This window comes from Procambarus clarkii, chromosome 60, assembly GCF_040958095.1.
Source record: "Procambarus clarkii isolate CNS0578487 chromosome 60, FALCON_Pclarkii_2.0, whole genome shotgun sequence".
NCBI lineage: Eukaryota > Metazoa > Arthropoda > Malacostraca > Decapoda > Cambaridae > Procambarus > Procambarus clarkii.
In genome coordinates, this window is record NC_091209.1 from 17748235 (window position 1) to 17771286 (window position 23052).

Here is a 23052-nt window from a genome sequence, read left to right on the forward strand (position 1 = left end):
GTATCTTAGCAAGGGTGTTTCCAACCTGGTGTCCCCGTCAGTCACTCTCACCAGCATGACGTGTGAGAGTGTGTCCCCGTCAGTCACTCTCACCAACATGACGTGTGAGAGTGTGTCCCCCCGTCAGTCACTCACCAGCATGACGTGTGAGAGTGTCCCCGTCAGTCACTCTCACCAGCATGACGTGTGAGAGTGTCCCCGTCAGTCACTCTCACCAGCATGACGTGTGAGAGTGTCCCCGTCAGTCACTCTCACCAACATGACGTGTGAGAGTGTGTCCCCCCGTCAGTCACTCACCAGCATGACGTGTGAGAGAGAGGTCACAGAACATATCCCAACATAAAATGAGATAATACAGAGACCACATATGCAGGATAGAGAGCCCAGGCTTGAGACACAGCAGTACACAAAGAGAGAGAGAGCAGGAACAACATATGCACAATGGGCGGACGTAAGAACAGTCTTTAGAATAGTGAAGCAAGAATCCACACCTCACGAAGCACACAAGAATCTGAGAAGATCCAAAAAAGATGCTGCGATACCGATACAGGATATGAGAGACCTGAGCTACGAGGACAGGATGAAGAGGACTGAACAAACAACCACGGAGAACTAGAGGAGACATGGTCATGATATACAAGATACCGAGAGATACTGACAATGGACAAAAGGCAGACTGTTCCAGATGAGAAATAGGATAAGGAAGTACTCATTCAGTACACAAGAGTACACAGTATGGGATGCACTGTGTATGCAACAAGAGGCGAGTGAGGGTAAATCAATCTACAGCTTGCAAAGCAGATACGAGTGGCAAGAGATGGCAAGTTATGTTGCACAAAGATGCCTTAAGGCAAGAAACATGCCCTGGAGGACCCTTCAGACCTGTCAACACTCCCAAGTGAGCACACTCCATCAAGTACATAATAACACGGAACACACTCCACGGTGCTCAACACGGACGGACGCTAACACACACAAATGATATGAGAGAGAACTTCTGCTTTAGACTTGTACATAAAAGGAATGGTTTCGGGTCAAACTCAGTATACAAATTGACAACATAAATAATAAATAGCAGCACAGAATAGTCCTTGCCTTAAACTGAGCGCTATTACTTTATAAGGTGGGACTTGGGAGCTAACACTTGACCTGCACACTCTCCCTCTGGGCAAGCGTTAGGTGTAGGGAAATGAAGGTAGTGAAGATAAACTCCAGTATACCCGGAGTATACCTAGCGTGGCTGCTAGGAGTTATACTCCCAGCTTGATAACAGCCTCGACGTGGGATAACTCTGTTGCTTGGAGCGGCCTGGTGGACCAAGCTCTCACAAGTCAAGACTGGCCTCGGGCCGGGCAACAGAAGAACTCCCAGAACTCCATCAAGGAGGCCCGCCGACCCACATAGCCACTTGTGACAGGAACGTGTCTATTGTCACCTAGAACACGTCCATTGTTGTACTGTCAATATTAAGTTTGCTGGGAGTATACTGAATACCCGTGTACTCTATACATCGCAGGCGCTGCACTAGAGGACGACATGTTGGCGTGTTCACAAACCGGGACAATTAGTGAGCCCCTACAATGCAGTTGGAGAGCGGACAGAGGTAGTTATAGACAGTGTTGTAACGAGCCAGCAGTGATGAATCGGGCCTGGAAATACGACAGGAATTTCTGGTGCGATATGTGAAAAACAGAACTCAGAGACGAGGGGTCGAGCCTCACTTTAGTAGGAAGAGGGGGAGTCCTCGAGTCAGTGGATGTCGAATGGCGGTGGATAAGATCGCTTCAGCAACGCAAGGCAGGCAAGCAAGCAAGGCTTGCCTCGGCTAGGATTAGCTAGGATTGGCTGGGCTGAGCGCGACTGGAGCTCTCCCCCTGGACACAGTGTTGTCGGCTACAGTGGTACCTCCACAAATGTGCGCCTCAAAACCACAACTGTAGTGGCTTCAGAAACACGCTCCACACACATACAATTATAGTTAAGTGAGAAGCTACAAACAAGAGAGATAAAACTGCTCGCTCTCTCTCGCTCTATCTCTCTCTCGCTCTCTAAATTACCGAAACGCCCAACACTCGCCGTAACTAAAGAAAGATTCACTAAAGTAATCCAGTGTACTGAACAAAAATTCACACAAATTCAAAGACCACTTGTCACGAAGCCCAAAAAAATATTAGAGCGACAAAAATATACGCAAAGCCCCGAACAAAAAGTGGTGGTGGTAGAAAAGGTCGGGGCTAAAGAAAACCATCTTCCTCGCTGACGGTAGTGGGCTAAATAAGGAGAAAAGTGTAGCTAGGTGTTCAGTCGTTCAGCTCAGGGGAGAGGTGGTATCTCCAACACGATAGTAGTAATAGGCATCCATCCATCAGTCACCCATCCAACACGATAGTAGTAATAGGCATCCATCCATCAGTCACCCATCCAACACGATACAACCACGTAATAGTCAACAAAGTTCATTTAGTAGTCTTCGTGGTAAACATGTGTCCTCTCTGAGTACGCTCCTTCCCCCCCCCAGGGTAATGTCCTCTCCCCAGCCAGGGGTACTGTACTTCTCCTTCTCCCCCCCCCCATCAAGGGTGGGAGTACTGCCCCAATACTCTCCCTCGTCACACGACACAGACACGGACACTAATACTGGTGTCCTAGCTTCATCCTTCGCGGACACCACACTAACACACTCAAGACACCACCACCACCACCTGGGGACACCACACTAACACACTCAAGACACCACCACCACCACCTGAGGACACCAAACAATCAATCTCCCGGTGACCACATCATCATGCAAAGGAATATTCAATAAAAAATAAACTATATTAAATATAGTATTAAACATATTAAACCCTCGTCATAAGGAGAGGAACCGCAGTAGTAAATAAGCAACAGAATGCAAAACACAGGTAGAAATAGCCTAAGCTACTCTATCCCTTTGAGATGTATTTCTTGCTTATCTCAATAAACATACTTGAACTTGAATGTTAGAACGTATGTTAACTAATGTTTCAGGGAATTATCATACAGGTAGATGAGTGTTTAATAGTTATACTCTAAGTATATCACGAGCCTTAAAAACAAGATACGTAATGGATATTATAACAAAATCAATGAGCAGCTGTAACACCTGTAGACCATATTGTCACTGACCTGAGTGCCGTCGTGGAACCAGCGGACCTCGCCCTCGACGCTGTCATCTCCAGGGATGGGCTTGACGTGGTCGGCGACCTCACACTCGAGAACGACTTCCTGTCCCCGCACTACCAACACCTCCTCCAAGCCCAGACTCGGGTCAACCACGTCGTCGAGGAGCAGGTCGCCGGGAGGGAGTGTGGTGGTGGTGGTGGTGTTGGCCGGACCCTCACCGCCGCCCTCCCGCCCTCCACTGTGACGCAGGTATCGCATATCTGTTGACACACACGCCAAGTGCAATTCTTTTATCATACACGATACTAAAGGGTACAATACTCCCTATCTATCCCTTCCCTCCTACAGTAGCCTATCTATCCCTTCCCTCCTACAGTAGCCTATCTATCCCTCCCCTCCTACAGTAGCCTATCTATCCCTTCCCTCCTACAGTAGCCTATCTATCCCTTCCCTCCTACAATAGCCTATCTATCCCTTCCCTCCTACAATAGCTTTAATAAGATTTTGGTTATTTTGTTTTTATTAACAAATTTAGGTAATATTGCATTTGTACAACTACCCTAGACTATATGAAGGGGAGTTCAGGCTGTCAAAAACTAGCTACGTGATGTTAAAAGTCCCCCACTTCTCACATAGTGTATCCAAAAGTCTAAGGCGAAAAAAAACATATCACTAAACTTTATTTAAGATTTAAATGGTAATTATCATGATTAGATTCATATTTTTATTTTGACGTGATGGGCACAAAGTTTTAAGGTATGGTAAACAAGTCAGAGACGAGTCAATGTTATAGCAAGATTTTTGTGTAGGGGGGGAGTCACTTAGCAGAGTGTCGTGTGGAACTGTTTTTTTTTTTCGTCTTTGATGCCAATCCCAACCTGCCCATTTTGGGCACGTACCCAACAGGAATTACTTGAAAAAAACGAAGGTTGTAGCACTAAGGCTACAACATTGAGGAGACAGATGGTCAGACACAGGATTTTTCAGGTCAGACAGAACGGACATTTTCAATGTGTGTGTGTGTGTGTGGGGGGGGGGGTGTAATTACCTAAGTGTAGTTACAGGATGAGAGTTACGCTCGTGGTGTCCCGTCTTCCCAGCACTCTTTGTCATATAATGTTTTGAAATTACTGACGGTTTTGGCCTCCACCACCTTCTCACCTAACTTGTTCCAACCGTCTACCACTCTATTTACAAAAGCATGAATGTGTGTGTGTGTGTGTGTGTGTGTGTGTGTGTGTGTGTGTGTGTGTGTGTGTGTGTGTGTGTGTGTGTGTGTGTGTAGAAAGTTATTTAATGTTAAATAAACAACATTTATTTCATAAGACTAAGCAATTCCCCATTTCAGTAAATATATACAAGCCCTGAAAGATGATAACACTTACGAGCAAAATGAGAGTTAAGTACATTAAAATCTCTCCTTTGAACATTGTAAGTTATGCTAAAATTATAGAACAACATTTTCTGTGGTGAAATTATATTTGCATATATCAGCTGACTGTTACAACTTCTCAACAATACCCCCTCCCACCTTCAGAGGATCACACACTCAGAACACCTCCCCACAGGGCCGCTCAGAACCCCCCCCCCCCCCCCCTCCCGCAAATACTCACCATCCCAACCAGGGGCCAGATTCACGAAAGAACTTAAGCAAACACTTACGAACGTGTACATCTTTCCTCAATCTTTGACGGCTTTGGTTACATTTATTAAACAGTTTACAAGCATGAAAACCTCCCATTCAACTGTTGTTATAAACAGCCTCCTGGTGCTTCGGAGCTCATTAACCGTTTAATAATTGTAAACAAAGCCGCCAGAGATTGAGAAAAGATGTACAGGTTCGTAGGTGTTTGCGTAACTGCTTTCGTGAATCTGGCCCCCAGGACCCTCCTTACCTTGAGGTTACCTTGAGGTGATTTCCCGGCTTAGCGACCCCGCGGCCCGGTCAACCAGGCCTCCTCGTTGCTGGACTGGTCAACCAGGCTGTTGGAGGCGGCTGTACCCCCCTCACAGGAACAAGCGACAGAGTAGGACAAAGGTAAGCAAGGGTCGCGATAGGACAGGTACAGTGGTATTACAAATATTCTCTAGTTACAGATCGCGAAGATAAAAACCAAGCAAAAATATGCAAAATGTAAAGAGAAGGGAAGAGAAGGGAAGAGAAGGGAAGAGAAGGGAAGGGTTCCATTACATACACAGCGAGGGACCCGCGTTACTGCTCGACCCCCGCCAGAGAGAGCGGCCAGCAACACTAACTAGACAGCCGGGCTTCTTAAACAAAGGCCCAAAGTCCATTCCATCCACCCGCCAAACCCTCTGTTTATGAATGAAAAACTGTTTACACACACGACTCACACCTAATGTCGTTCAAACACTTCCGGAAGAGACGACTTTTGTTCGAACCACAACGCTGTAAATGCTTCACCCACGTACTACAAATACAAATAATCGCCAACAGAACCTAAACACCTAACCTAACCTATGCCTGTATATACACAATATGCTAATATATATTACTATTAATTTATATTTTAGAAAAGTTCTGTTTTGAATGAACAGAATGTTAAAATTGATGAATGCGTCTTTGGGGTCGACCGCTGGATGGAATGGACTTAGTCTGAGGACGGGTTGCACTAGAGAAACTGTGTGTGGCTCTTATACAGGTTATTGCAGTAATGTTGGCCTAATGATTGTTGTTGTTTAAGATTCGCTACTTGAAACAAAACGTTGCAAGTAGCACGGGCTATGGTGAGCCCGTTATGGACTTACCTGGCACAGGAGCGGGGCAAGTAGCACGGGCTATGGTGAGCCCGTAGTGGACTTAGCTGGCACAGGAGCGGGGCTGTAACTGTGGCCTAATGAGCCACTTGCACGATTATAGCCGACTTTTCCTACTCCGGTGAAGTTATAAATTGTGGGCATAACATTATTATTACTGTTTCTATTCGATATTCCAAGCACTGTCTTTGTGCATTTATATACTATATTTACTGGTGTATAAATCTCAACTAATGGCAAAGGTGTTTTGTTCAATATAAATAATAGCATCCTTGATGCGCCTTACCACTGGACCACATTATACTAAAGGTTACTCCGCCTGGAGCCAGATTCACGAAGCAGTTACGCAAGCACTTACGAATGTGTACAACTTTTCTCAATCTTTGGCGGCTTTGTTTACAATTTTTAAACAGTTAATGAGCTCTGAAGCACCAGGAGGCTGTTTATAACAATAATAACAGTTGAGTGGGAAGGTTTCATGCTTGTAAACTGTTTAATAAATGTAACCAAAGCCGTCAAAGATTGAGGAAAGATGAACACGTTCGTAAGTAATTGCGTAACTGCTTCGTGAATCTGACTCCCTGGTTCGAATCTGTCGTCGTGCCCCAAACGTTTGTCAAGTTCAAGTACGCTGATTGAGACAATAAAACACATCTCAAAGCTATAGAGTAGCTTAGGCTATTTTGATGACCAGACCACATCCTAGAAGGTGAAGGGACGACGACGTTTCGGTCCGTCCTGGACCATTCTCAAGTCAATTGTGAATGAGAATGGTCCAGGACGGACCGAAACGTCGTCGTCCCTTCACCTTCTAGTGTGTGGTCTGGTCAACACGTATTGATGGTCTCTCTCGGGACGATGGTCTCTTTCACCCCCTTGTCTGGCTCAGAGTATTCAACTAGTTGTGCTGGTCGAGCTTCAGCTCTTGGACCTCGTCTCTAATAATTTAACTGGCTTTTATAGGTCTCTCAGCATTTTGTACACTATACACATCTAAGGGGTGACACGGATGTGGTGGTGCCCAGGGTGCATGAGGCTGTGACTCATACGTCAGGCTGCGAGCAGCCGCGTCTAACAGCCTGGTTGATCAGTCCAGCAACCAGGAGGCCTGGTCGACGACCGGGCCGCGGGGACACTAAGCCCCGGAAGCACCTCAAGGTAAGGTAGGGTAGGTACGTCGCTCCCTGACGTAGATGTCAGGAAGTGCCAGACCACATCAACAGCAGTGCCAGCCTGACATGTCACCACAACCGCGGGTTGTATTAGCGAGAATATTGGCGCTGCCTAAAGAACCTAATGAACAGATTTAACAAATACGATCACCAGAGCTGCCAGACGTATGACCTGCATAAAAATGAGTGGTTGGTGCAGTTGGCGACAGTGGAGCCTGGGCCCGCTGGTGGACGGACCGCTAGTGAGGCTACGGTCTCTGGACGCTACACAACCGTATATCATGCCATGATTATCAGGAGAGTTAGTACGCCGGAGAGCAGACTAACTCGCTTCATTCAACAGAGAATTCCCCCTGAGACTTCTGGCAGCGTCCATTACGTCAGATAAGGGATATGAAAGTGTAATGTGGGAATATTGGCGAGAACGGCTGGTAATCTGTAAGGCGGGAGCCGCCGTGCTGGTAGCTGCACCAGCACCCACCACCGTGCTGGTGTAGCTACCAGCAGCCACCACACCACCACCGTGCTGGTGCAGCTACCAGCACACCACCACACCACCGTGCTGGTGCAGCTACCACCACACCACCGTGCTGGTGCAGCTACCACCACACCACCGTGCTGGTGCAGCTACCACCACACCACCGTGCTAGTGCAGCTACCACCACACCACCGTGCTGGTGCAGCTACCACCACACCACCGTGCTAGTGCAGCTACCACCACACCACCGTGCTGGTGCAGCTACCACCACACCACCGTGCTGGTGCAGCTACCACCACACCACCGTGCTGGTGCAGCTACCACCACACCACCGTGCTGGTGCAGCTACCACCACACCACCGTGCTGGTGCAGCTACCACCACACCACCGTGCTAGTGCAGCTACCACCACACCACCGTGCTGGTGCAGCTACCACCACACCACCGTGCTGGTGCAGCTACCACCACACCACCGTGCTGGTGCAGCTACCACCACACCACCGTGCTAGTGCAGCTACCACCACACCACCACCCTCGCAACCACGCAACATGAATGAAGTTTCGGTGAGCGTCAAGCTAAGATCCTTCGTTCCGTCGCGTGCAATTTAGCTCTTGTGAAATCTGGTTGATGATGGAAGCGACGGGATATCCCAGCTTTCTGAGGGATATCCCAGCTTCCGTCGGGACAGACAGGCTTACTTGGACCCTCCGCCTCGACTTGGTCTAATCCCTGGCTGGTAAAGTTTGGTGGTGGTGGTGGTGGGGGAGAGAGGCGGGTCTCTTCCTCACTTCTGCCTCTTGCTCTGATTTGAGATTGGAATAATGGCGTCGATGTTTCTTGAGCTGATTCTTGGTGTCACCCCGGGGGGAGGGGGGGGGGGGGGAAGACGTGCCTGTAACATCGGTATTGTGGCATTCTGGTGAGTTACGAGAGGTCAGAATATATGTGAACTGGTCAGTATTCAAGATGGTGATTACAACCCAGGAGACACACTGCTCCAGCATCATTCCACCTGTTTTGTAGGCGGATCACTGGCGGAACGGTACACGTGTTGTGCAGCAATTATTACCCCTGTGGTATTTTTTGTACACATCAAGGTAACTTGTCAATGTGAGTATTTACGATTACTCCTGTTAGGTCTACGTGGAGGTGTCCCTGTTGTGTGACAAAGCCTGTGGTCAACACCTAGACTCACCTGGGGACAATGGGTGTACTCACCTGTGGCCTGGATGATGGCAGGGTGACCTAGGAGGAGGAGGAAGAGGCCCAGGAGCCAGCGGGAACCGCCCATGCTGCACTCCACCCATCACACGCCTGGGGAAGACAACAACAGTGTTAGTGACCCTCCTACACCCCCATCACTGGACTACGTCCACGTCCGCACACGCGGCAGTACCTGGTTACCTGGTTGATACCTGGTTGATGGGGTTCTGGGATATAATAACTCCTCGCGCCACCACGAGGCATGGCAGGATGTGCACAATAGCACCAGTGGAAGCCAGTAGTGCAATAGGTACGCTGAGAGAGAGAGAATTCTATCAACATCAAGGACCCAAGATTTCAACACACCCTCTATACATGTTTCACCACTTGGGTTGGATGGTAGAGCGACGCTTTCGCTTCATGCAGGTCGGCGTTCAATCCCTGACCGTCCAAGTGATTGGGCTCCATTCCTACCTCCGTCCCAACCAAATCCTTATATTGACATCCCTTCTAAGTGCTATATAGTCGTAATGGCTTGGTGCTTTGATAATTCCTTCCTTCCATCCCTCAACCCTTAAGGGACATAACTGACCGACCTCTCACGGTATTCAAGAGAGAACTTGGTGATAACTGTTCATCCAGGATTTAATTCCTACGTAAGACTGCGAACAGAGGCATCTAACAACCTTGTTGACCTGACTACCAAACCAGGTGTCAGAGACAGGGCCGCGGGGAAACTGATCCTGGGAATTACCTCAAGGTAAAGCGAGGTATGTGTAACTAACACAAACAGTGAAACCACGCTACGTCTGGAGGCGTTTTTCGTAGATTTCTGGACGATTAACTGAGCCCAGGAAATATTATATATAGCAACAGTGTAAATGAATATTTCGCGTATCGATAACCCACATAAAGGTCATTTATGTGAGGTCAAAGGTGTAGAGTATTTTAGTGTCAAATATTGGCGGTGAGGGGTCACCAGTGTTTGTTTACACACACACACACACACACACACACACACACAACCAGGAAATAACACATTTTTTCATTAATATACATTGCCATTTATTCAGCTGCCCTAAACTATACGAAGGGTTGCATAGTTTGTGAAACTAAAAATACACATTTCGTCCGTCATGTAGGGTCATGTGATCAGCCGTCTGCACTGGAGAACTCCCCATGTCTTATCACCATGCTCTCAAGAACATCTCTCAAGAGTGAATAAAGTAATTGCAAAGCCCCAGGTACCTCATCCCGTGTGTGTGTAGTTGTATTCACCTACTTGTGCTTGCGGGGGTCGAGCTCTGCTCTTTCGGCTCGCCTCTCAACTGTCAATCAACTGTTTCTAATACTACTACTAATTTTTTTTCCACCCCACACACACACATCCCAGGAAGCAGCCCGTGACAGCTGACTAACTCCCAGGTACCTATTTACTGCTAGGTAACAGGGGCATAGTGTGAAAGAAACTCTGCCCATTGTTTCTCGCTGGCGCCCGGGATCGAACCCGGAACCACAGGATCACATGTCCGGCGTGCTGTCCGCTCGGCCACCGGCTCCCCTGTGTGTGTGTGTGTGTGTGTGTGTGTGTGTGTGTGTGTGTGTGTGTGTGTGTGTGTGTGTGTGTGTGTGTGTGTGTGTAAGTATTCATTGTGAAAATGAAACGAAAATGCCGAACGTTTTCGTATTTCATATTATCGAGGAAATCTGTAAATTCCTCGATAATGTGGTGAAAAAAAGAAAGCATTCGGAATTGTATTAGAATTTTTCTTGTGAATACTTATGCATAACCGAATCACGTGTTTTTTGTGATTATTCTTGCATGTGAAAATGGAGAGAGAGAGAGAATCAAATTTAAGACATGTCATAACTTGTTATACCAGTCTTCTCGGGCCGTTGAAAATGTAATTCCTCTCCTATCAGAGCTGAATGTTTGGAACAATAAAGGCTTAACAACATAGCTGGGGATACCTAGACCTAGTACAACTTCATCTTTGTTTTATGCCAATTTGTCATTGCTATGTCTGTGTCATAGTGATAAGAGTTTATGGGCGAGAGATACTACTGTTTACACGCATTATAACCGACAGCCTTTGACTGATTAGTAGATACCTGGTTGATACCTGGTTGATGGGGTTCTGGGAGTTCTTCTACTCCCCAAGCCCGGCCCGAGGCCAGGCTTGACTTGTGAGAGTTTGGTCCACTAGGCTGCTGCTTGGAGCGGTCCGCAGGCCCACATACCCACCACAGCCCGGTTGGTCCGGCACTCCTTGGAGGAATAAATCTAGTTTCCTCTTTTATATATATATTAGAAGGAACGAATAAGAAACTGCAAAGTTTACGAAAACAGTGTTGAAAATAAAATGGAGAGAAAGAGGGAGGGAGGAGAAAGGAAAATCAAAATCCACGTGTAGAGACGAGGATTGGGAGCGGCGCCAACAAGAGATAACACCAAGGAAGCTGATTGTGTTTGTGGCACGCCGGGAAATTGGACATGTGTAAATAACCCTCTTAGAGTTCTTGCCTACGGTTTACCTGGAGCCGGTTCCCAGAGTTCATCTACTCCCCAAGCCCGGCCAGGCTTGTGTTAGAATGTTCTTAAGGGCCGTTGTTTGCAATGGCCGCCCGGCCAACCTTGTAAGAGGTTATTTACATATCTTGTTAACTCGTCAAGTAACTCAAAGATCATCAAATTAATACCCATAGCATCAGAATGTAATAGGAAATGTGTGTCTCATTTGGTCAATGTAAAATTGTTGCTAATTTGAAATGACCGCGCGCCCGCGCGCGCGCACGCGCACACACACACACACACACATACACGTACGTACAAATTAGCATGCGAGTACGAAATTATCTGTCTCATAACCTCGTTTTTTTTTCTCTCTCTCTCTCTCTCTCTCTCTCTCTCTCTCTCTCTCTCTCTCTCTCTCTCTACTCTCCTCTCGTCCCATCCCAAATCCTAACCTGACCCCTTACAAGTGCTATGTAGTCGAAATGGCTTGGTGCTTTCCCCCTGATACTTCCCTTCCCTCCCTCCCCACCCCCACCCCAGCCTCTCCTCCCCAAACCTTCTCCCTCTGAACCTCTCACTAACCCACTATCTCACCCCATCTCCTTCTCTCTCACCATCTATCTCTTCCTCACTGCACACCCTCACCCTTCACTCACTCTCACGCTCTCCACACCCCGTCTCTCTTTATTCCTCTCCATCCTGTATCATACCTACTTGTCTGCCATATTAATACCCCACAAGACAACAGAGAAGAGACATGGACGAGGAGCCATCAGCGCACAGGTGGGGGATGAGGGGCGGAGTGGACCCCTAGGGGCGGCCTGGCCTGGGATTAAACCTTGGGGAGGAAACAATAACTGATAACATGAACCAAGTAAGGTGCAAGATATTTAGGGAGCTGAAAGAAATGAAGGAAACGATAATAAGGACAAATGGGATCAGAAGCGACAAGGACCCCCCACCTCAGCCACCAGTATGGGAGACAAGCACCGCATCAGGAAGCAAGGAACTAAAGCTTGGATGGACCCTTTACAGGGTACACCTCATTTGCATACATGCTAAAGTGGAACCCACAAGCCCACGTCATCATAATCTACCGTCCTCTCTCTCTCTCACACACACACACACACACACACACACACACACACACACACACACACACACACACACACAGACACACACACACACACACACACAACTGGTCACTCACTTCCTACACACACACACCTGGCCCCACACTTCCTCTCACACACACACACACACACACACACACACACACACACACACACACACACACACACACACTAGGTATTTATAAATGACACTCTCACCAAGCTGGGAATATCGTCTAACAAGAGCCCAAACCAGTGCAGCGGGAGGGAGGTACTAGCAACATGCCTACGACCCATCATTAGAGAACGAACCCAATTAGTGAACAACTTTCCCTAAACGGGTTAAAAACTTGGTCTCGGAATGACTATAATGCCACGCTCTCTCGCAAGAATAAAACAAAATGCAGCGTCGAGAAATATAAGCACTGAAATGAAAGCATTATACAAAGCCCGGGAGAGAGAGAGAGTGCAAAAAAAGATATATTGAAATAGAATAGAAAGAACCCACCTAACTGTTGCTTCTCGCATGCAGTATGCAAGGCAAAAACTCTCACGAACTCAAGCATTGGAGGGACGTTCCATAAAGGAGACGGAACATTTACTTCCGCAACAAAGGAGCTAAATACCCAATACGACTACTTTTAAAGGTCACACAACCACTCGCATGTCTTCTTCAATTACGATATATAACAGTTTATAGTGATTTTCGTTATATAACAGTTTATGGTGATTCTCGTTATATTAAAATGTGTGGTACAATCACTTTACAGGATGAGCTGCGTTTTTTCACGTGGTATAAATTCCGCGCTTCCGCGATGTTTTTCCCTCCCAAGACAAGCTCCCCCGTGAGGCGTCACTGGTGAGGTACGCTTGACTACCAGTCTACCTTATGTTGGTTCCTGGGATCAACTTTCCAGCGACCCGGTCTCTAACCAGGCTTCCTGGTCAACCGGGTTGTTTGAGCACAGCTGCTGGCAGCCAGACGTATGAATCATAGCCTGGATGATCAGGTATCCTTTGGAAGTGATTATCAAGTTCTCTCTAATGTTCTGTCTCAACAGGCATATTGCACCTCTGCTTTTCAACGGGTCTATCTCGCACGTCTGCCATGGGCACAGTTTCTTTAACTCTGATGCGCCTGTTCACCTAGCAGTAAATAGGTACCTGGGAGTTAAACAGCTGCTACGGGCTGCTTCCTGGGGGTGTGTAACAAAAAGGAGGCCTGGTCGAGGACCGGGCCGCGGGGCCGCTAAGCCCCGAAATCATCTCAAGATAACGACGTCGGAAAACTGTTGGTGGCAGACATTTGCAGTTATGTCATAGATTCTTTTGTGAATCGTGTTCATTGAATGTTTCACGTTGTGTCTTACAGAGCCACTGATTCTTCCCTGCATGTCATACCAATTATGCTGCCACCTTGCTCTTTTTGCTGGCTCCTTGTGGCTGGTGGAGAGACAGGGGGAAGGGGGGCTGCTGCTTGGGTAACAGCAGCTTCTCCATATCGACCTACCCTGGCTTTGAGTCCTGGCGAAGCCACTCTAGGCCGACAACCAGAGCTCAACTCCATAGTCTCCCGAGACTAATGTATGCCTACTACTACTACTACTACTACTACTACTACTACTACTACTACTACTACTACTACTACTGTGACTCGTCGCCAAGCCCTCGTCCATACCGTTGTTTTCATATGCAGGCGACGACTCACAATAACGTGGCTAAATTATGTTGACAATCGACTTGAGAATGGTCCAGGACGGACCGAAACGTCGTCGTCCTTTCACCTTCTAGTGTGTGGTCTGGTCAACCTTTGTTTTTACATATCCATATATTAAAACACTGATTGTAACCATGATATATATATGTGCTTCCGCCTACAGTTTAGACCTATTGACTAGTGTATGACCCTCTGTCCTGTGAGACAGTGAATACCAGCATTATCCTCACTTTAATATGACTTAATTTAAATCCTCAGATTACGCAAAATTGCAATTAATTGTCAATAAAGATGTTAATAATAATAAAATAACAGTTTCACCATTCTTGTCTCAAACTCATACTCAAACTCATTCATACTCAAACTGTAACTCCGCCTCTCACACATAACTTAAAGATACTACGATACTATTAAGTTTAAAGCCATCTTCACAGTAATCAGAGCTCCTCCTCGCATAGTTTGCTTTACCTAAGGGAATAAATAAGGCATCTTGAGTGCAGACACATTGAGTTCCCAGTTTCCGAACAGCTCTCTGATATTCCTCAGTATAGAGAAGAGACCATAAAGAAAAAGTGCTCCAATAGCAGAACATGTTTGACTTTTCTTCATCTGTGTTTATAAACACGCTAAACTCTGCATTTAAGTCCTGCCAAAGATTATGCATAGCTTCCATTTTTTGGGTTTTGCTTTTGGCACTAAGATGATCTCTTTTTCCCACAGGATATTTCCAGTGTTGTAAGCTGGGTAAAGCGTGATTGGTACTTCCAGTGTTGTAAGCTGGGTAAAGCGTGATTGGTACCTCCAGTGTTGTAAGCTGGATAAAGCGTGATTGGTACTTCCAGTCCAGGACGGACCGAAACGGTCGCCTCCTCATCTTCCTGTGTGTGATTTGGTCATCATAAAACACTTGAAAGTGTGGTATTATTCCGTAAACAACGGTACTGTACACGAGCTACAAACTGCAGAACAAATGTAACCCCGGACAACAGTGCTCATATCCCTGGCCAGAATATTTTAACTTAAGAACTTAAATATGATCACTGATGAGAGAGAACATGATGACTGGTCAGAGAGGTTAGGTTATGTTAGTATGCAGACAGAGAGCCTGGCCCCAACACACAAGACATTGTTCTGGTGGCTACACACACACACACACACACACACACACACACACACACACACACACACACACCCACACACACACACACACACACACACACACCCACACACACACACACCCACACACACACACACACACACACACACACACACACACACACACACACACCCACACACACACACACACACACACACACACACACACACACACCCACACACACACACCCACACACACACACACACCCACACACACACACACACACACACACACACACACACGCACACACACCCACACCCACACACACACACACACACACACACACACACCCCCACACACACACACACACACACACACACACACACACACACACACACACACACACACACACACACACACACACACACACCTGATGATCGTCATGTAGCCTACAGTCCAACACTTACCAAGAGATGGCGCTAATGACAACACTATTGCAACTACGCAGGAGATCAACATTACAGGCGACCACTGCTGCTGACCGCCTCTGTACATATATATATATTTTTTTTTGCGGGTATATTCCTGCGCGGGCCCTGAGCCTCTGGCTGGCCCACTAAGTGTTGCTTGTTTCTGTTTTACTTGGGCGGAGTGTGAGTATTTATGACTCGTATGGTCGCTTCAGTAAGATTTTGTCCCTTGTGTTTAACAACTTCTTCTGCTCTGTTGAAATCTTAATGGGTTTGTAACTGTGCACTGTGTTAGATAATGTTCCAGTGGTTTGTCGGGCATTTCTCCACAGTGCTGACATGTCCTCTTATCTTCTGGAACCTGTAAGCCTATTTCCCATGCACATGGGTATCCAAGCCTGATGCTATGCAAATGTACTTCTGTTGTTCTACTGCTCCCTTTCATCAAACTAAGTGGCTCGTAGTTGGTTGAATTCTTGTACCAACCCGCAGATCCTGATGTTGCAACTGCTGTGTTGTGGTGGCCTGTGTATGAGGATGATGAGAGGAGACCAGTGGAGCTGGTCACAATATGAGGGGTGAGGAAGGGGGGGAATGTGTGAGGGGGGGGTGAGGGGGGGGGGGGGAGAGTGTGTGTGTCGCCTCACACACCCGTCTTGAGAGGACACAATGGTCGCTCGTCTCCCCAGCAACTCTACACCGGCACACTATTATCCTGTATATCATTACTGCAGCTTCTCTCCACCGCTACAAACAACGACACACACACTCACACACACACTCTCCACCTTTTCTCTTCCATCCGGTATCACATGGCCAACTTTTTTTCCTGAACACTTTCCCCTTCCTTTCTCACCTTTCCCTTATCCACGATTTTATCATGTCTTCCTCCTCTTGACATGTTGGCGAGTCCTCTCTCACTGGTCTGACCCATCCTGGGAGCCGGAGTCGAGCGGACAGCACGCTGGACTTGTGATCCTGTGGTCCTGGGTTCGATCCCAGGCGCCGGCGAGAAACAATGGGCAGAGTTTCTTTCACCCTATGCCCCTGTTACCTAGCAGTAAAATAGGTACCTGGGCGTTAGTCAGCTGTCACGGGCTACTTCCTGGGGGTGGACCGGGCCCCGGGGACACTAAAAGCCCCGAAATCATCTCAAGATAATGTCTTTAGATCCTCTCATCTAATACGTATTATTTTAACAGGGCCGACTAATCCATTGTAATGTGACGTATTAGTATACATAAAAGTATGGTCATATTGATGTGTTGTGTGTGTGTCTGGATAGGTTAGGTGGGTTGCTTGGGTTAGTTCGTTCCTGGTTTGATAAACACAGTTGATATTTTTTTTACGGAGTGGGTAAATCTGGAGGTGTGGAACCTTCCAGTCTGGAGGTGTGGAACCTTCCAGTCTGGAGGTGTGGAACCTTCCAGTGGTGGTCGGGGGGGGGGGGGGGGTAAATCTGGAGGTGTGGAACCTTCCAGTGGTGGTCGGGGGGGGGGGGGGGTCACCGCCGTCTCCAATCTATACATAGTTGTCTCTTGTCTCTCCCTCAGCCACGGACTCCCCTCCAGGTTTTCACCTATACGTGCTTCAAGGATGACCTTCAGCTCCTGGGCCTACGTGGCGATCGTCTAGTATAATGGTTCGGGACACTCTTGGTCTCATCATACCTATTATTAAAGGTATGTATGCAGTTCGTAGGGCCTCGTAGCTTGGTGGATAGCGCGCAGGACTCGTAATTCTGTGGCGCGGGTTCGATTCCCGCACGAGGCAGAAACAAATGGGCAAAGTTTCTTTCACCCTAAATGCCCCTGTTACCTAGCAGTAAATAGGTACCTGGGAGTTAGTCAGCTGTCACGGGCTGCTTCCTGGGGGTGGAGGCCTGGTCGAGGACCGGGCCGCGGGGACACTAAAGCCCCGAAATCATCTCAAGATAACCTCAAGATAGTTCGCCTCAACCACCTTCCCATTTACCTCATTTCTCTTGCTTACTATTTTTACAATGATGACATTATTACATCCCAATGGTTATTGTGAGTGTGTACATAACACCTACCCTCTCGTCCTAATCCTGTTCGTGCTAAATATTTCCATTTGGTTCACTTTATCAATGCCTCTAAGAACCTAATATGCAGTGATCATGTCACCTCTTACCCTTCTCTTCCCCCAGGGTGGTGAAGTCCAGCTACCTCAGCCTTTCCTCACTGGTCACCTGTAAAAAGTTTGAGGAGCAGTCTTGCAGCAACCGCCTGGAGCAGAAACTCTGATCTAGTTTCCCTATGTGCTACATTTAGCAGGAGATTCTACACACTCTCCAGGAAAGACGACTCGTCTAACATGCCAGGTGCGTAACCTGAACGCTACTTTGCTCAGGTTCTTTAAAAGTTAGGCGAATGTTGGTCAGCGTTTCACACAACGCTGATGTTATCTTGTTAACTATGTGCCTCTGAGGACTTGGGGTTATGTCTATGTTTTTTTATGACTCAAGAATTGGCTTCTCCATTATCTTAAACGCTGCATGTGGCTTCCTCAACGCTCTCCCAAATCTCATCATCATTTGCCCAACCATTTGGACTGGACGGTAGAGCGACGGTCTCGCGTCATGCAGGTCTTCAATCCCCGACCGTCCACAAGTGGTTGGGCACCATTCCTTTCCCCCGTCCCATCCCAAATCCTTATCCTGACCCCTTCCCAGTGGTATATAGTCGTCGTGGCTTTGCACTCTCTCCTGATAGTTCCCTTCTCTTCCCTACAATTTTCGCGTCTACCTGAACCATTTGCTCTCCTACTTGGCTCCGATTCCTCTCATCAGTCTTTATTTTATTCGCCGATATATTTTCATGTTTTAATTTTCATGTAAATCCAACAGGTTTGCCAGACAGGACTCGTCTGAAACCACGTTGAAGCCTCATAGGTCACATGACCTTGAGTGACCAATGGGCGTAGACGCCCCAGGTCACACGCCGGCTACACTGCTCGGGATTGGACGGCAGACTGTCCTCAACATGCAGTATGAACAAATCCACAAGGGCCTTGATGAGGGTTCGAACCTACGTCCGAGATGATCCCAGACGCGCCTTAGTCTATTACGCCACGACATGATTAAAAGAATTGCAACCGGGAGTCCTACTGCTCTCACACGGATCCTGCAGCCTCTCCGAGACACAAACCAGGGTTTTACACAACTCCCCCCCTATGTACCCGGGCTTTATCAGCACGTTGTTCTACCTCCTCGCCCTTACTCCAATACAGGTTCGTTTGATGTATCACGCTATTGTGATTTGTGTGTCTGCAGTATGGGTGCTCAACCTTGGTGCTCTCCTGCCATTAGAGTAAGTACGTACGCGCGACTCAAGTTATGAACGGCAGCAATACCTAACTGAATCACGAATACCAGAGAACCCACTCCCAGCAAGCTCGATACGACGTTACGAAGAATGGTTTAGAAACCTGACAAGATAGTCTGAATTGCTGTCCCGTGTAGAGGGAGGGGGAAGTTACTGCACTACTATAGTGGCCCGTGTGATACACGGTCCATTATCCTAGTAGTTTCTGCAGTCGACACAAGTTAGCGGGAGCCTGAATAACCGCTTGGACTATTAGCAACACTGCATTATCCACATCCAGCCCTTACCAATACTAAGACAAGTGTTGACCAGACCACACACTAGAAAGTGAGGGGACGACGACGACGTTTCGGTCCGTCCTGGACCATTCTCAAGTTGACCACTCTAAGACAAGTGGTCGTATTCAAAGGTGGTACAAACCCAGTGGTTTGTGTTAATCAACGATCGTCAGGGAGACGTATTAGCACCACACCGACGTCTTCCTCTCGACCAGAGGAAGACGTCGCTGAACGAACCGTTGAACGAACCACACATCAAGTACCCCAGACGACGAACCACTCACCAAGTACCCCAGAGGACGAACCGCTCACCAAGTACCCCAGAAAATTCACCTTAACGTTTCACATAAGACATAAACCACCCCACAAAATGTAGTTAACTGTTGTTAATTGGTAAAGTGTGGAGTGAGGGCACGCCTGGCTCCTGCCCCCCCCCCCACTCTGGTGATTACAGTCATATATACAAGTGCTGGAAAATACTCCTCAACAATTAGCGTGACTCAGTGCTGGACATGAGAACCTGTTAGTGTTAGCTTGGATGGTACTTGTTAGTGTTAGCTTGGATGGTACTTGTATATATTAACCTTCACGTGTACCAGGATTTTCACACAAACACACACACACACACACACACACACACACACACACACACACACACACACACACACACACACACACACACACACACACACACACTTTTTTAGTGTCAGAGTGGTTGACAAATGGAATGCACTAGGAAGTGATGTGGTGGAGGCTGACTCCATACACAGTTTCAAGTGTAGATATGATAGAGCCCAGTAGGCTCAGGAATCTGTACACCTGTTGATTGACGGTTGAGAGGCGGGACCAAAGAGCCAGAGCTCAACCCCCGCAAACACAACTAGGTGAGTACAACCAGGTGAGTACACACACACACACACACACACACACACACACACACACACACACACACACACACACACACACACACACACACACACACACGGCGCCTCGTGGCTAAGTAGGTAGCACTCAGGACTCGTAATCCTGGGGGACCGGGATTCGATCCCCGGCGATGACGGAAAACAAATGGACAGTTTCTGTCACCTTGATGCCCCTGTTACCTAGCAGTAAATAGGTACTTGGGAGTTAGACAGCTGTTACGAGCTGCTTCCTGGTGTGTGTGTGAACAACAAGATCGTTGATTGATTGACAGTTGAGAGGCGGGACGAAAGAGCAGAGCTCAACCCCCCGCAAGCACAACTAGGCGAATACAACTAGACACACTCACACACTCTACCAGAGTTCTCCCTCGCGCGGAAGTCCAACTGAAACAGACTTCGAGTGCAACAACTAATTAAATCGTGCGCGAAACCGATGAGTTTGAGTAATAAGTTCCACGGAAGCTAATGGAAGGCAAGAGTGCCTTTGATTACAGCTCAGACCTAGACACAAACACGAGGCCAGCGGGGGAACCTCCTTAGACGCGCATATAAAAAACATTATCCATTACGTCCCCATGTGATATATTCTACGAACATCGACATAATCTCTCTCTTCCTCTCTCTTACTGTTATTTTTCTCCAGAAATCATTTCCATGAGGGATTTCAAACGACTGGAGTGTAGCCGGTTCAAATCAGACGCGAGTAATACTTGGCGGGCTTGGGGCCAAGCCTCTTTACGTTATTTTACAATGAAGGTCAGAGGTCAAAGTCACTACGGGTCGAGGTTGGGTTACTGTGGCTGGTAGTAACATGTTTGGCCGTCACCTGGTCATTGTATCCAGTGTTGACTACTGCTGGCTGGGTCACACGACACACATCTCTCTCCAGGGTGAAGTTTAAACAGTATTTTGTATAGATATGAAGAAGCATTACACAGCTGTGTGTGGTATGGGGACCTGCCTCACGTACACGGTGGTGTAAGGAACTGCACCACGTACACGGTGGTGTAAGGAACTGCACTACGTACACGGTGGTGTAAGGAACTGCACCACGTACACAACACAGTAAGGATAAACACCAAGTACACAACAATGTAAGGACCTTCACCACGCATATCGCCACGTACAGAACACATTAATTGGACCACACCTACGAACATCAGCACGTAGAGTATAATACTGGGGACCACACCCACGTACATCAGCACGTAGAGTATAATACTGGGGACCACACCCACGTACATCAGCACGTACAGAGGACCATAAAGACCATCCCCGCCTTACCTTATTTGATCATTCCGGGGGCGTGAGGGGATGAGATCCGCTACCCCAGCATCCCTGTGGAGGGGAGATGGTGTCATTAATGATCTGGCCATGATGCTGCTTCAGAGAGAGAAAGAGAGAGAGAGAGAGAGAGAGAGAGAGAGAGAGAGAGAGAGAGAGAGAGAGAGAGAGAGAGAGAGAGAGAGAGAGAGAGAGAGAGACGTTCGTTGAGGAAGCATCATCTTAATTAAATTGGATTCATTAAGGCAGGTATTTATATGACTTCCCTGTACGGTTGCTCATCTCTCTCCCTTCACCTTCAATAAACAACCATGATCTACCATCATCATGATGATTCCGGATCATTACAGACTACCATTACTGACCATAACCACAGAACTGTTCTTAGCGTCCTCTGCGTTATATGGGCCGACTACTGGCGTGACTTGCTTCTTCACAATCTCGCCTCAGACCTAAACATCTTGCAGATGATCATATACTGTATAGAGATCCTGTTTACAGGGGATATGAGGGCATGGAGTTGGGATATGAGGGCATGGGGTTGGGATGTGAGGGCATGGAGTTGGGATATGAGGGCATGGGGTTGGGATGTGAGGGCATGGAGTTGGGATATGAGGGCATGGGGTTGGGATATGAGGGCATGGGGTTGGGATATGAGGGCATGGGGTTGGGATATGAGGGCATGGGGTTGGGATATGAGGGCATGGGGTTGGGATATGAGGGCATGGAGTTGGGATATGAGGGCATGGAGTTGGGATATGAGGGCATGGAGTTGGGAATATGAGGGCATGGGGTTGGGATATGAGGGCATGGGGTTGGGATATGAGGGCATGGGGTTGGGATATGAGGGCATGGGGTTGGGATATGAGGGCATGGGGTTGGGATATGAGGGCATGGAGTTGGGAATATGAGGGCATGGAGTTGGGATATGAGGGCATGGGGGTTGCATTTAACAACTGATTAGCCGAAAGGCTGGGCTTAAAAGATTCGATCCTGCAAGCACGGCTAGGCGAGTACATCCATACATTATACACACACACATACATACATACACACATACATATATACATACATAATCCGGTGTTCGGACATCAAGTAGTGAACGTTCCGACCGGCAGAGCGAGAAGATAGACCGTGTGAGTCTACTCAGCTGGGCCCAGACACAGATAGTGTAAGTAGGAGTCCTAACACCGTAGAGTTTTCCACGCATAATGTAACACTAGCATTACATTTAGCAACCAGCACATTAAAAAATATTGGAGGAGGAATAATATTCTGCGATTCAAAGTCTGCTCTTCAAGCAATCGAAAACTTCTCTTGGAAGATCGACAGCAAGAACCTAATACTCCCAATTATAAATGACCTAATTGATGCACAGAGTAAAGGGTCTCGAATCTCCTTTGTATGGATACCCTCACACATAAATATAACCCATCATAATGAGACAGACATTGCAGCCAAACTAGCGTGTAACAAGTTTGAAGTTGAATTAGATCTAGGTATCCCCATCTCTGCTGTCAAAACTGTATTGG

The 23052-nt window shown here is 47.5% G+C and overlaps 1 protein-coding gene across 5 annotated transcripts in view; it reads right to left on the reverse strand.

Moving 5' to 3' along the window:
- The window catches only part of tei (teiresias), a 121662-nt gene that overhangs the window by 38394 nt on the left and 60216 nt on the right, over positions 1 to 23052 (reverse strand). For 3 of the 5 annotated variants that reach the window (XM_069307631.1, XM_069307628.1, XM_069307630.1), the window contains 3 exons: positions 21521 to 21574; positions 8794 to 8889; positions 3151 to 3407 (listed from right to left, as the gene is read on the reverse strand). In XM_069307631.1, coding sequence (XP_069163732.1) covers positions 3151 to 3407; positions 8794 to 8866 — 330 coding nt within the window. In that variant the 5' untranslated portion in view covers positions 8867 to 8889; positions 21521 to 21574. Of the gene's footprint in view, positions 1 to 3150; positions 3408 to 5042; positions 5264 to 8793; positions 8890 to 21520; positions 21575 to 23052 lie in introns of those variants that run through there. The other 2 variants (XM_045756064.2, XM_069307632.1) reach the window with 2 other exon arrangements.